Source organism: Enhydra lutris, unplaced genomic scaffold (assembly GCF_002288905.1).
Source record: "Enhydra lutris kenyoni isolate GAN:26980312 unplaced genomic scaffold, ASM228890v2 scaffoldscaffold69, whole genome shotgun sequence".
NCBI lineage: Eukaryota > Metazoa > Chordata > Mammalia > Carnivora > Mustelidae > Enhydra > Enhydra lutris.
In genome coordinates, this window is record NW_019154153.1 from 365,957 (window position 1) to 379,343 (window position 13,387).

At 43.6% G+C, this 13,387-nt stretch overlaps 1 protein-coding gene across 2 annotated transcripts in view; it reads left to right on the forward strand.

The window, feature by feature from the left end:
* LOC111159745 (microtubule associated monooxygenase, calponin and LIM domain containing 3) overlaps window positions 1-13,387 on the forward strand; it is a 210,831-nt gene that overhangs the window by 114,551 nt on the left and 82,893 nt on the right. Inside the window, exons 11-17 of one of the 2 annotated variants that reach the window (XM_022522329.1) lie at window positions 953-1,100; window positions 3,127-3,323; window positions 5,098-5,210; window positions 5,300-5,362; window positions 5,850-6,023; window positions 10,823-10,921; window positions 12,726-12,782. In XM_022522329.1, coding sequence (XP_022378037.1) covers window positions 953-1,100; window positions 3,127-3,323; window positions 5,098-5,210; window positions 5,300-5,362; window positions 5,850-6,023; window positions 10,823-10,921; window positions 12,726-12,782 — 851 coding nt within the window. The remainder of the gene's footprint in view (window positions 1-952; window positions 1,101-3,126; window positions 3,324-5,097; window positions 5,211-5,299; window positions 5,363-5,849; window positions 6,024-10,822; window positions 10,922-12,725; window positions 12,783-13,387) is intronic. The other variant, XM_022522328.1, reaches the window with a different exon arrangement.

The window sequence follows — 13,387 nt, forward strand, 5'->3', positions numbered from 1 at the left end:
TATTTCTCTGTATAGTTTTAGAATAAATTTTCACTGAAAAACTTAAATGAAACAGGGTTTTTATGATATACAGTTTTTATCTTATGTTCCCAAGTCACTAAATGACTTCATACAAGATTAGATATTTCCAGCTGCCAAAGGTAAGAGAGAGCAGACATTCTTGGACACAAATAGGAATTCACAGATTCTTCTAAATGCTCCATATCAGAGCTCCTCTGATGCAGTTAAGAAAAATGGACTTTTAGAAAGGCCATCCGTGTTTAAGAAGACACAGCGGTGAACTGAAAACATCCAAGTGTATGTGTTGATGTGTTCTCTTTTTCAAGTTGTGATCATTTATGATATGGAGTGCCAGTTCTGGCCTGGGGGACTGTTCTGGTCCAGGGTCTTTGACCTTGCCAGTGTAATCCTACAGAGTTTCTTCATTTGCCAAATCACTCTGTACCCTGGAATGTTTAAGAGTGGGCTTTGCGCATTATTGGTTTAATGTATTGCTAGAGAGAACAGACTCTTTACTGCTCTACTCCTCCCAGTATAATTTGAAGGGAAGGAGCTTCTTCAGCTAGCTGCCAAGCCACGCTTCTAGACCTTCTGTAGGTGGGGTAACAGGTCAGTAGATGGTGCCCTTCCAGCTAAGTCAGTATCCAAGAGTGCTGCAGGGACCCCGGGCTTCCGGACCAGCAGATCCAGATCATTCCTCTTGTGACTTACCATTCTGTTAGAGGGACTGGTGTTGACATCAGATACTGGGTAAATTCGGTAGTTTCTTATCTACCTAAAATTCCACTATTGTGATACCAATTACATAGCTTTTTATTTTTGAAAAACAGTGATAACTGTTTTGTTCCTGCCTTTAGTAAGTTTTAAAACCGATATGTGTACTATAAGGAGGATCCTACATCAATGCTACCAGGTGACCACACTTCTGATGATGTTTTTGTTTTTGTTTTAGAGTCTGTAGCTCGTTCAAGCAAACTGCTGGGTTGGTGCCAAAGGCAGACAGATGGCTATGCAGGGGTAAATGTGACAGATCTCACTATGTCTTGGAAAAGTGGACTGGCCTTATGTGCGATCATCCATAGGTACCGCCCTGATCTGATGTAAGTTGTGACAAACTTTGTGTTTCATTTTGTATTTGCTCAGGACCTCAGAGTATTTTGCTATCAGGTAGCCAAATTTTGCATTTCTTCCTAGAATGAGATACATAGCAAGATACTTTTTTCTAGGAAGCAGTGATTAATTTCAAGTTAGTTATATTTAAAACTTGTGTCAAGCATCGTGTAGCTGAATCCAGCTGAAGTTTTAAAAATCACAGCACTCAGAAGGTCAAAAACTGGTTTTAATACCCACCTGGGCCTATTAACATCACACAAAGGAAAACTCTGTTTATTGGCCCCAGGTTGAACTCTTCATTTCGGCCAGCTATTTCCCAGATGCTGGTGGTCATAAGGAAAACCTCACTAGAACATTTGGCTGGCTGAAGGCAAATATGTCACTACCAACAAACTCAAAAGCAGTGAATACTTACCCAGTTTATCATGGTTCATTGGTATTTTCTCTGTTAAGAATTGTGCCTTTTGCAAATATACTATGCCCAGGCCCATAAGATTCAGGCTACCTTACTCGCTTATATCAGTGACACCCTCTCTTTTGGCCATTCTTTACTCACCTAAATGCAAAATCACTACAATAGGATGACCCCAGGTCAACTACAGAGACCAGTGCCTTCAGATTTCCCCCATAGGCATTCGTTACCATGGAAGCCAAACAGGAAGATCCAGAAACAGAAGAAAAGACTGTTGAATTATTTTGGCTGCCTGTCCTTTTCATTAGGGCCCAAATTTGTGCATTTGCTTTAATGATTGCTTAAGGAAACCTAAAAAACATAGTTCCTGTTTATATTAGGTTATAAATTAATAAGGCCAGAGCTACTAGAAATAGCCTTACATATATGATTTTGGAATAAGAATTTCTGATTTATTTAGATAAAGCTAAGTGATCTCCAGTGCTCCTGTCCCATAGGTAATGCAGAGGTTGGTAAATGAATGTAGGGCCCCCCCACCCCCCATCAAGAAAGGACAGGAGAAGAAAAAGGAGTAGTTTGAGAAGGATTGTGATGAATGGCAGAAGACTGGGTGAATCTGTTCTCTTCCAAAGGGAAGGCAGGAAAGAAAAGGAAATGGAGGCAAAAGTAGCTGAAGGGAAGCTAGCAGGTGAGATGGGGGGTGGTAGAGGGAGAAGGCTGCCTGCAGAAGGTCTAGGGAAGTTCCATGTAACAGAACACAAAGCAGTGGGGGTAGGTGATTTGGCACCGTTTAGACTACAATGACGTCATTCAGGAGGAGGCCTTCCTGGTTTAATAGACTTAATCTATAAAGAAAAAGCATTTAGAAAAATGAAAACCTTGCTACAGAGTCAGTAGAAGGTTAACACAAAATAAGGCCTGCCAGTTGATCTGAAATCACCCCTTAAAGAAGAATGGTCTCGGTCTTTACTTCATCAAATGGCAAGAAGTTTGAGACACAGCGGGAATTTATTTAAGTACTTGGGAAAACTTGGGAAATTTAGCCTCAGAAACATCTTTTGAGGAAGGTTTTGGTATTTCCCTTCACGTAGAAGGCTGAATAAGATTTACCAGAGCTGATTTAGTGCATCAACAGCTCGTCTGGTCCAAATGACACAGCGAGTAATAGTCCTAAGTCTTTAGAAGCAGTCTGATCCAAATAGGATATTCATCATTATTGAGCATTAGTGTAATATGTACAGATCACATACGAGGTACAAGAGGATACATATTAAAGATAGTTCCTATTCTTGGGCTTACCTTTTAGTAAGAAGTTTACATTATTGGGAAAATGAGAGTAGTTCTTCAACTTTTCCCTCCTTTTTTACTTTCTGGGTAGATCTTTAGTCATTTCTTCTCCTTGAGGATGATTTGCATTTTATTGGTGTAAGGGAGGAGACCAAAAGGTGAGAAGATCAGGTTGGCTCTCAAATTGCAGTAAACCCCGCACCCTGGATTTTAGCTGAAAGACGAAGGAAATGATGATGACTCTACTGATACTGTGTTTTCTGGCCTGAGGATAAGCAACCCTTCTCATGTTTTTCTCCTTCTGTTTTTCTTAGAGATTTTGATTCTTTGGATGAGCAAAATGTGGAGAAGAATAACCAGCTGGCCTTTGATATTGCTGAGAAGGAACTGGGCATTTCTCCCATCATGACAGGCAAAGAAATGGCCTCAGTGGGGGAGCCTGACAAGCTTTCTATGGTGATGTACCTGACTCAGTTCTATGAGATGTTCAAGGACTCACTCCCCTCCAGTGGTAAGGGCTGGCGGGCACGGGTATGGAAGGCCTCCATTTTTTCTGTATTTTCCTGGCTTTTCTTTCTTCCCTTCTAACCACGTCCTTCGTTAGTACCACCAGAAGCAAACCTGCACTTACTCTGTATTATTATTGGTTGGCAATCTGGGTAAGGCCCTGGGACTTTGCTCCATTATTTTTTCCTTCTTAACTAGTATGTTCTCAGCCATTATTTCTTTCCCCAAATCTTTCTCACTAAGCCTATGAGTTTGCAAAAATCATTCCTTTACAAAATGTTTTCCTTGACTCTACTACTTCCTTATACCCTTCCTCTCAGAGCCAGCCTTTTTAAAAAAAGTGGTTTGTTCTAAGTAGAACCTCTGCCTCCTAAGGCCTAAACTTCGCAACACTTTGCAACCCGGCTTCTTCTTTTTTTTTTTTAAGATTTTATTTATTTGACAGATCACAAGTAGGCAGAGAGGCAGGTAAGGGGGGGGGGAAGCAGGCTCCCTGCTGAGCAGAGAGCCTGATGCAGGGTTCAATCCCAGGACCCTGGGATCATGACCTGAGCTGAAGGCAGAGGCTTTAACCCACTGAGCCACCCTGGCACCCCTCGGCTTCTGTTTTAACTGTTCTGCCAAAAACTATTCTTTACAGTCGTGAAGAATCACCCAATCTGCATTCTTTTCTCATTTTGCATCTCTCACTCACTTGGCTTTTCTGCATTATTTAGCACTATGGAATGGTATTCTTTTTCTTGAAATTCTCTCTTCTCGTTGGCCTCTGTGGTCCTGTACTTGTTTGCTTCATTCTCTTTCTTCTGTAACTGTTCCTTCTCTGGCTTCTCTCTCTTCTCCAACCTTTTAGTGTTTTTCAAAGTCTTTGGCCCTCAGCCTGCTGCCTCAGTCTACCAAAATGCTACCAAAAAATATACCTGTTATCATTTATTGTCCCTCAGAGTAAGTCAGTACACATATTGCTTTAGAGTGTTGACCATGGTACCCAACCTGGATTTACTTCCCAGTACTTGCACCTGTTTGACCTTAGGCAAGTCACTAAATTTCCCTGTGCCTCAGTTTCGCCATCTATAAACTGGATTTTATGTACATATAACATAAAACTGATGAGCTAAGGAGAGTGTTTGGCAAACAGTCATTTAATATCAGCAGTATATTATTAATTTTGATTACTTTTTAAATTACTGTTGTTACTAATAAAACATTATAATCCATAGAGTTTGTGGTTCCACAGTGTGTACTCTTACAGATGTCCATAGCTTTTTCTGATCAGATATGCAGTTCTTACAACAGGAATCCACAACTCTCAAATCTGTTTAGGGAGAGCCTGTTTAGGGAGAGCCTTCCTGTTATGTGTGCCTGTGTACATGGTTGCCTGCATCATCAAAGCCAATGACCCTGAGCTATGTATCCTTCCTCCCTTTCTCCCTCTACCTTGAAGTTTTTGTCACGACAGTGAGGCTTTAGCAGTCTGTTGTAACTAACAATCATAGGCAGATTCCAACGTTTGAAAAGCAAAAAGTGGAGGGTTTTGTGACTGCAATGGATTGGAAAGAAGAGTTGGTTCTGTTAACATGGATGGAAAAGAAAGCTCAACATCCAGACCATAGTGTGCATTTCTTTATTGAATTTTCCACTGAGTTCCTCTTGCTTTTGTCAGAGCAGATGAACCTTTAAAGTTTTCTGGGGTTCTCTGAGCCACCTGCAAGGAGTGTAGTTCTGGTCAGTACTTTGAAGCCCCCTCCAGGGCTGTGCTCAACATTGCTTCCTGTTCACAGATGCCCTGGACCTGAATGCCGAGGAGAAAGCAGTTCTTATAGCCAGCACCAAATCCCCCATCTCCTTCCTCAGCAAACTTGGGCAGACCATCTCTCGGAAGCGTTCTCCCAAGGTAAATAGAGGAGGTTTTTGACCTGCTACAAACCTACAGGTGAGGTATGGTGACTAGGATAATGCAGTCTCCCTCCTCTCTTGATATAGGATAAAAAGGAAAAGGACTTGGAAGGTGCTGGAAAGAGGAGAAAGACCAGTCAATCGGAAGAGGTAAGATTTAGCTGGGATTTGCTAGAATGGTCATACTGAATTGCCCATTGGGGCTGAAATTAATTTCCAAATTGATATTGCTAGATCTTTTCATATTCATTTTTATGAGAATTTCTGTGAGCAGCTGCTTTTTCAGTAGGCTTTTGCCTTTGTACAGTGTTTTGGAGAGCATCTAAGGAAGCATACACACACGTGTGTGCACTAGTGCTTTCCTCTCTCTTCAGAATTTTACATTTTGCCGGGGGCAATGGCTTTCTTGAGATAGGACAACACCAGCCCAAGTCCAGGTACCTCTTTATACTGCCCCATGCACCAAAGTCTTGCTGACTGCCTCTGGAGTTTAGAACCTTGAAGAGAGCTGTTAAGCTTAACCTAAAGCAAAAATAGCAGCTGCCATGCCAGGCACTGGCTGCACTCCTTTGAGGGAAGGGCATCTGTGGGGGACTTCTCTAACCAAGGCCGGTTCTTGGGTGTTGGTGTTTGTCAGGAGGATGTGCCCCGTGGTTACAGAGGAGGAAGGCCCACACTGGTGAGCACCCTGACAGACAGGAGGATGGATGTGGCCCTTGGCAATCAGAACAAAGTGAAGTACATGGCGACCCAATTGTTGGCCAAATTTGAAGAGAATGCACCCCCACAGTCCACTGGTATGAGGAGACAGGTAAGCCCCACTTCGTATCTCACCCATCCATGCTTGGTCTGGCCATATAAGAAGGAGGGATCTTCTCAGTCAAATGAAGTGGGACAGGGTGTGTCTCAGCCGAGCACTCACACCCTCATGACTGTGTCTGGTTTTCTCCTTGTCTGACTGTGGTGGAGAAAAGCTTTTGATAAGCTCCTCCCATGCTTTCAGCACTGCTTTCTCCTCACCATTCATGTCTGAGGTGTCTGTGGCAAAAATTCAGAAGAGGGATTTGAAGTTTTATAAATATCTATACATATTTATATGCTCACATATGTGCACAAGTTGAATTATTAAAGAGATAGATGCTTACTGAGGAAAATGCTGGAGAGAATAATAAAGGTAATCAAAACACCTCTAATTCTGTTAACATTTTTTTGTATTTCTTTCTCGTCTGTTTTCAGTGCATTTTTGTTTTTATAGTTGAGGTCATTTGGAAGATACACTTTCTGTTCTGCTTTGTTCGCGTAACATTGGGCATATTCCCATGTTGTTCCAAACTCTACAAGCATCTTCCGATCCATGTATGTCCGTGCTTTTCTTAACTCTTCCTCTGGTGTTGGATGTTTTTGATGTTGTTCATCTTTCATGATGAAGTATAAAGATAAAAAATGTTCTTGTGAGAAATCTTCTTTTGTGTATTGTGGATGGTTTTCGTAGGCTATCCTTGAACTAGGTCAGGAATTATGAACATTTTAAAGAGTCATCATGGGTACTAACTTGAGAGTGCTAGACAGAAGCATTTGACTTGAGATGTCTTTGTTAGGTCTTCCCTCCCCTCTTGCTTATTTGAAAGTCACTAAGACTTCTTATAAGAGGAGGTGCTAGGATTTGGAGTAAGTGCAGGAAGTTTCTTACAGAGCTCCCAGTGACCTGAGAGAACATCCAAAGGAAAGGGAGCCCATTCTTTTTATTCTTTTACTCTCTTTCTTCAGCTTTTTCCATACATATCAGCCATTGTTCTAAGGACCAGGGGTGAGGGGGGTACTGACTTTGCTTGGAGTCTGGCCAGAATTAACTTCTTCTCACATTTAGCCTTTGGTTATTAATTTTTACACTCCAGTCATATGTATTGTGGCTCATAGAGAGGAATAATACTGTTCATTGGTAGACGTCTGAGGTTGCCTGGCAGCTCTGGCAACTGTGGGATCTGCCCCATCTCAGGAGGTTTGGAAAGCTCTCCTTGGGAGGAAGTTTGCCCCTAAGAGCAGGTTGTGTTCCTCATTTTGAGTAGAAAGTTTAGTTTTCCAAACCAGAATTAGTAGTTTAGGTTCAGAGCTTTGAACTAGGGAAGAGGAGAGTGAAAATTACAGCTTCTGATTTCGTTTTTTTCCTTTTGTATTTGCTTTTGGTTTGTGGGGTTGGGTATTTTGTTTCCTTTGTAAATGTAACTTTCTAAGAATTAATTCTGTGTCTGTTCCCACTCCCCGCTCATATATGTGTGTCTGTCCACCGTTATCTTTTTTGTGTCTTCTCCTACCTTAATGTATTTTATTTTGTTTTGTCTCCATGTCCTGTCCCCCACCCATACTTGGCCTGTGTGTCACAGCCGACACAAGAGCGTTGGGTCAGCCAGCCGTCCTGCTGCCTACCTGAGCAGGGTCGCCCTGCTCCCACCCCCCAGTGGAAACAGGTAAAGGAGCTGTCCAGGGGCCAAAAATGGGTGCTGCTTCCCTGGGCCTTCCCAACCTGCTCATCCCTCAGCCAGCCAGGGCTGAGGCCTACACTTTAGAATCCTGGCTCCCAAGGACAGGAAGCTTTTGTACTCATTTGAGTAGCAGCTTTGGGGAACAGTTTAACAGACAGTGCTGATTGTATTGCATGATTTGTTTAACTCCTTGGGATTTGAGAAATTAGTTAAAAGAGTGGGTGGTAATTTGGTGTTGAAACTAGCTGAAGCTCTGTGGGAAGTTGTTCCAGGTACCTTAGCTTCTCTGCTTTACCACTGTAACCTTTGACCCAAGTTGACTTTTTACTTACATATGTCCTTGTAACTAATGGAGGGAGAATCCTGAACTCAGCAAGGCTGAGAATTGGGGCAGTGGAGCCTTTCATGTTAAATAGGGAAATGTTAGCCAAGAAATATCTTGAACTATGATTTTTATTTGTTTCAGACCCTCAACAGAGATGATCATGGGCATTTTCTTGGCGTTTTGTCTCCATTTAACATACACCTTGAAAATTTTCAAAGTAAAGTTTTTACAAGATCTCCTAGAAGGCTGCGTCTAAGCAGTATTGGATAGGACAGAAGAAGTGAGTGGAGGGATGTCAGCTGATTGATAATAGGAAACCCTTCGGTAGCATTGGGGCCTCTACTGTATTTTCTCCCAAGTCACAGTTGAGCAAGGTCCTGCTCTAGTAAGTGTAGCCTGGATTCTCTGTCTTGTGGTTTGGTATCATCTAGGACTAAGATTCTGAGAGGTCAGGTGAGCTGACCCTTGATTTCTTCTTGTGCTATAGAGTGCCAGCTGTTGCTGGGAGGTGCTGGGGAGTGGCAAGTGGATTTTATTTGAATTACATTCAGGACAAAAGTTCCTTTCTAACCTCTTTTAAATAATATGCCACATTAAAGGCAAGCTCCAGGAGGCTGAGATGAAAGCTGGAGAGAGAAGTTCACACTCACAACAGAAGCCAAGCTGCTTCTTCCTCTGTATTTGGAGGACGTCTTCTGGAAAACAAACAAAACTCATTGGAAAATCCGTTTTATTTTCTTACCCTTTGCCTTGAAGTGTAGGTGGAATGTATGATTTGAAAGGTAATTTTTAGTTGAGGATCTGCTGAAGGAGGAAGTGAACTCTAGATACCCCCAAACTCTAGATTCTGACAGTATTCATCAAGGTCACCTGACATAGGAAGAGCAAAGGGGAAGAGAAGTTAATTTTAACACGTGTAGTGGATGAACAGATGACTTTAAATGTCACATGCCCAGAGCAGCTTTGGTTTGGCTTGCTGGGAAGTCTCGAGGGTAGTAAGTGTGACCGAGGAGCCTGGCTCAGCCAAGCCTCTGTCCAGGTGAAGAGTGGCATGTCAGCTCATCACCTGATGGAGCTGTACTGAAGGGGCATCAGTAGCTTGGTGTTGGTGGGCCTGCTTGTGTTTCCCCTGTTTATGAAGTATCTGATGGCCTCTGACCTTGTGCACGGTGCTACATGGAGACATAAAAGCTAGGTTGTCATCTGGGTAATTTATGAAGTAAAATATTGCTAGGCTCTACAGGCAGCAGAATAGAGCCCTTGAAGTCAAACCTGGCTTCTGTGGAGTGGGCACCAGAGATTACAGTTGGAAGGAGTATCTGGGTAGATCTTGGTAAGTGAAAAACGATGAGCCGTGAAAATCCTATTATATCGTTGCTGGATAGAGTTGGAAATTGTAAATTTACTTCGTTGTGAAAGAACTGTAACTCACAGTTACATGTAATTTTTCCTCAATACTAAATCAGGGATGGCATTATGAGTCTTGGCCCTGTCAGTTTATCTCCTAAGAGAACAGGAACATGCTGGTGCTCCAGAAACATGGGAACAGAGGAACTCCGGTTGTGTGCTCCAGTGGCCCTCTGCTCCTGACTCATCCTGATGATGGCCTTCATTAGCTCCCTTTAGGAATGAGGGGCTTACCAGCCAGACCTTACAGTGACTCACTTTCTGTTTCTCTTGAAGAGGTTTGACTTGAGGCAGGAGGGTGTGGCAAAGCAATCACTGGTGGCTGAGGTGGCATGAGGATCAGTTTTAACTTCGGTCATGGATGGAAGAGGGAAAATGAATAATAGTTGGCTTGCCAGTGGCTTCTCTTTTTTACCTTCCTATGTAAATAAACACTTTGGCTCTTCCCTCCCCACCCCTCTGCCATTTGATCTCAGAAATGGGTCCAGCAGGCAAACTCTGCATATTAACCAGTCTTGGTTTGGAAGTAAATTGTCGTGAGAGGTGGGAACAAACCGGGGGTGGGGGGCTGTTTCCCCGGGCCCTACAAGCTCCACACCTTCTTCTCCCTCCTGGGCTGCCCCTGTGTGCTGCCCCACACGGTCATTGTGGGCATGAGGAAATGGAGGATTCCTCTGGTCTGGAAATAAGTAACTGTTTCTTAAGCACCGAAAAGTTCTGTAAGTCACAGATGTACAGGAAGGGAATACAATGGAGAGGGGGAGAATGGGGAAATAATCCATGGATATATATGGTATTCGGTTAGTGACAGATGTACTTATTTTCTTATATTCTGTTTCCTGTACTTTATTCTATCTCCCTGGTGGTTTTCCAGAACCTTTTAAGTACACTCCAGAGGCTGAGGAGAGGGAAGCCATGGCAGGGTGTTGTCTCGGTTGGCACTCAGGGAGCATGCTGCTTTGCTGCTGGTGGGTGTACAGGTGACTGAGCCCTTGGGGGCCGGTCTCCACACTCCCCTCATGATGGTCGGCCTTTGTGCCCTTTCTCTCTACCTACATCCAAGCTCATTTCTTCTATCCTCAACTTCCCTCATAAAACCAACAAAGGATATATCCTTGATCCCTGGCGTTTAGAAAGTGTTACATGCAAGTTCTGTCCCAAGACCAGCTGCAGAGATGACCCATGTGGTCTGCACTTATCAGACAGCGCAAGTATGGCCTGGAGGCCAGTTGCTGACTGTGACCAGCCATCTTTCCTGACCACACAGCGATTGTCATGGAGGACAGAGAGGCACGGGAGGGATGTCTTTGGTAAATGCTCTTAATCCTTCCAGAACCAGCCTAAACGTGGCCCCTGTTTCATCAATGTTCTCTCTATTTGTGTCTGTTGGTGTAAAAGCGACGGGAAAAGGAGCGTTCTCGGACCTGCCCCAAAAAAGTGATCACGCTCTCTCCTCCCCCTACTCCACCTCCCTGTCGGGTGCGTGGCAGCCAGCAGGTGATCCTCTCTGCATGCTCCGTGGTCCTCGTCTGTCTTCCTGCCTGCCTGCCTGCCTGCCTGCCTGCCTGTGTAGGTGGCTAGGGTGGAGACCAAATCAGGATTCCCTCTTTTCAGAACTAACAATTAAAAAACAAAAAGAGCATTTGTAGCAGAAGCAACCTTATTACTCAAATGAGCAATTCCAGATCAGACCCCAGGATGGCACATAATACATTCAAACCCTGGCTGGTTGAATCTAGTCCCACATCATAGGAAAACAACTATGCAAGCACAGACTAAAACTATATTTGTCGCAGATGCAAAGTCCAAGAGCCCTGAAGAGCAGCACATTTTTATGTAACCTCATTTAAAGCAGCCACTTTTGTCTTGCTACCCAAGGAGGTATATTTAGATGGGCTTTTGGAAGGCTTTTATAGGGCCTCACTTTATGAGTTTTGTTCTTTCCAATTTTGAGAGCCCTGCTTCTTCTTATCCAACTTGTGCTAACAAACACCTGCCCTTCCTGTCTACCCTACTCACACTCCAGGAAGTTCACTTAAAAAATGCTTTCAGAGCAGTTAACCACAGACACGATTAAAGGGGACAACAAGGATACTTATATAAAGTACATTTATAGAATATATATTGACCTCTGTAGGATATCCATATAAAATAAAATACTAATTTTAAAGGCAGGAGCTATGGAAAGACATTTTCTCAACTAAGGTGGCTTATTTAAAAGGTGACCCCTAGTAATGTATCTGAAAAGACCCACACTGTGTTCCTGGGTCTAAGAACTGAGCCACTGTAGGTTTAGCGATTATGCTATGCCTTATCTCTACATAAGAACTAACACTTAGATCCAGGTGGTATTCCCAGCTCTTCCTGTGTTATCTCATCCAATTCCTTACAGTAACCCTACAAGGCAGGTACTATTATCACCTCCATTTTACAGATGAGGAGACTGAGGCATAGGATAGGGAGGCCAAAGCACTTGGTACAAGGTCGCACAGTAAGTAATGGAGCCAGGAGTTGAATCTGGGATGTGACTTGAGCCCAAGCTCTGGCCTCATCCTGCCTGTGGAGACAATGTGCTCATGGGCCCCATTACCAGCTTTGGATTAGTTTTTCCACCAGCACATGGCCATAAGCTGAATCCTCAGAAGTAATCCAAAGAGTGGTAAGAGTAGCCTTTCCTTTCCCTGTGTGATTGCTGATAGTGGTTTCCTCAGGTCAGTGGTAGCAGCCATATGCCTGTCTTCCGGATTTCCATCCCTGTCACATACATATTCCTGTCTGTTGACTGAAAATGCTTCCAGTCATTGTCCATGTCTCCCTTTAACAAATAATGCTCTGGTCCCGTATTCCTATTCAGGGACCACTCCCCACCCTGGAGTTTCCTCTGGACTGTTGGAATGGCCATTTGTTGCAGCCAGTTTCCATCTCCCCACCTTTCCTTTCTAATGTCTTGTTGTGGAAAACTTCACCCTCCTAACCAGCCTCTCCTATTAAGCCTTCCATTTAATGCCTCTGATCTTGTGCCACTGTGTGAAAGAAATACGTTTGTTCCACTTTGGTACTAACCATAGTTCTTTATATCTGTGGCTGACCTCACTGGAGGCCAGATGGACAGGGTGCTGGACAAGGAGTTGTCCTAGGGTCATGGGATTTGATATAGATGGGATTGTGGTTACCTGGGGTGGGGATATGTCAGGGGCAGGGAATATATGTTGAAATGAATTCTGAATTTCTGGCACTGTCACTTAGTAGGTCCACATAGAACATGTGGATGGAGCTTAAGTTTCTACTTTGTTGCCAACAGACATACAGGGATCTTGATGCTGACAGCCGTGGCAAGCAGAGTCCCCATCAGGAGAGGGTAAAAGAGCATGAACCATGGCATGGGATGCTGAGGGCCAAACAGATGGGGCACGCTGTGGTGGGGGGCGGGCAGAGGGAAGGTGGGGATGGTCTCTGCTCCCCTTGCTTTCTGCACACTCTTGTCACCCATCCAAGAGCAAGAATTCTTGTTGCTAACTGCGTTGACCTGTGTAAATAGCATTCACAGGAGAGCATTCATCCGCCCAGTATTCAGATCAATAAGCAGGTGGCATTTGCTTCTATCTTTTGACATTCAGGGGTCTAGAGGTAGAAATACTGAGAGAGCCAAAGCTCTTACTGGTGTGGGGATTTTGTAAGTATGAAGAGGGTGGAGAGGAAGGAAGGCGATGACGAGATGGGGGTACGTAGTGAAAAGCTTCAGCTACTCTCTTTTCTGAAAAACTGAAGGGGCAATTACTGATGACACCTGGACATTGTATCATTTGACATATAGCAGAGATGCCCCTTTTAAAAAGCCTGCTTATTTTATGAAGCCTTTGGGGTTGTTATTGTTACCCTTAAACCCAGTTCCTGAGTCGGTATAGCTCTGCAGCAAGAGTGAAGAATCATCTTTTAATTTCGCATGGGCCTTTTTCTTTTATT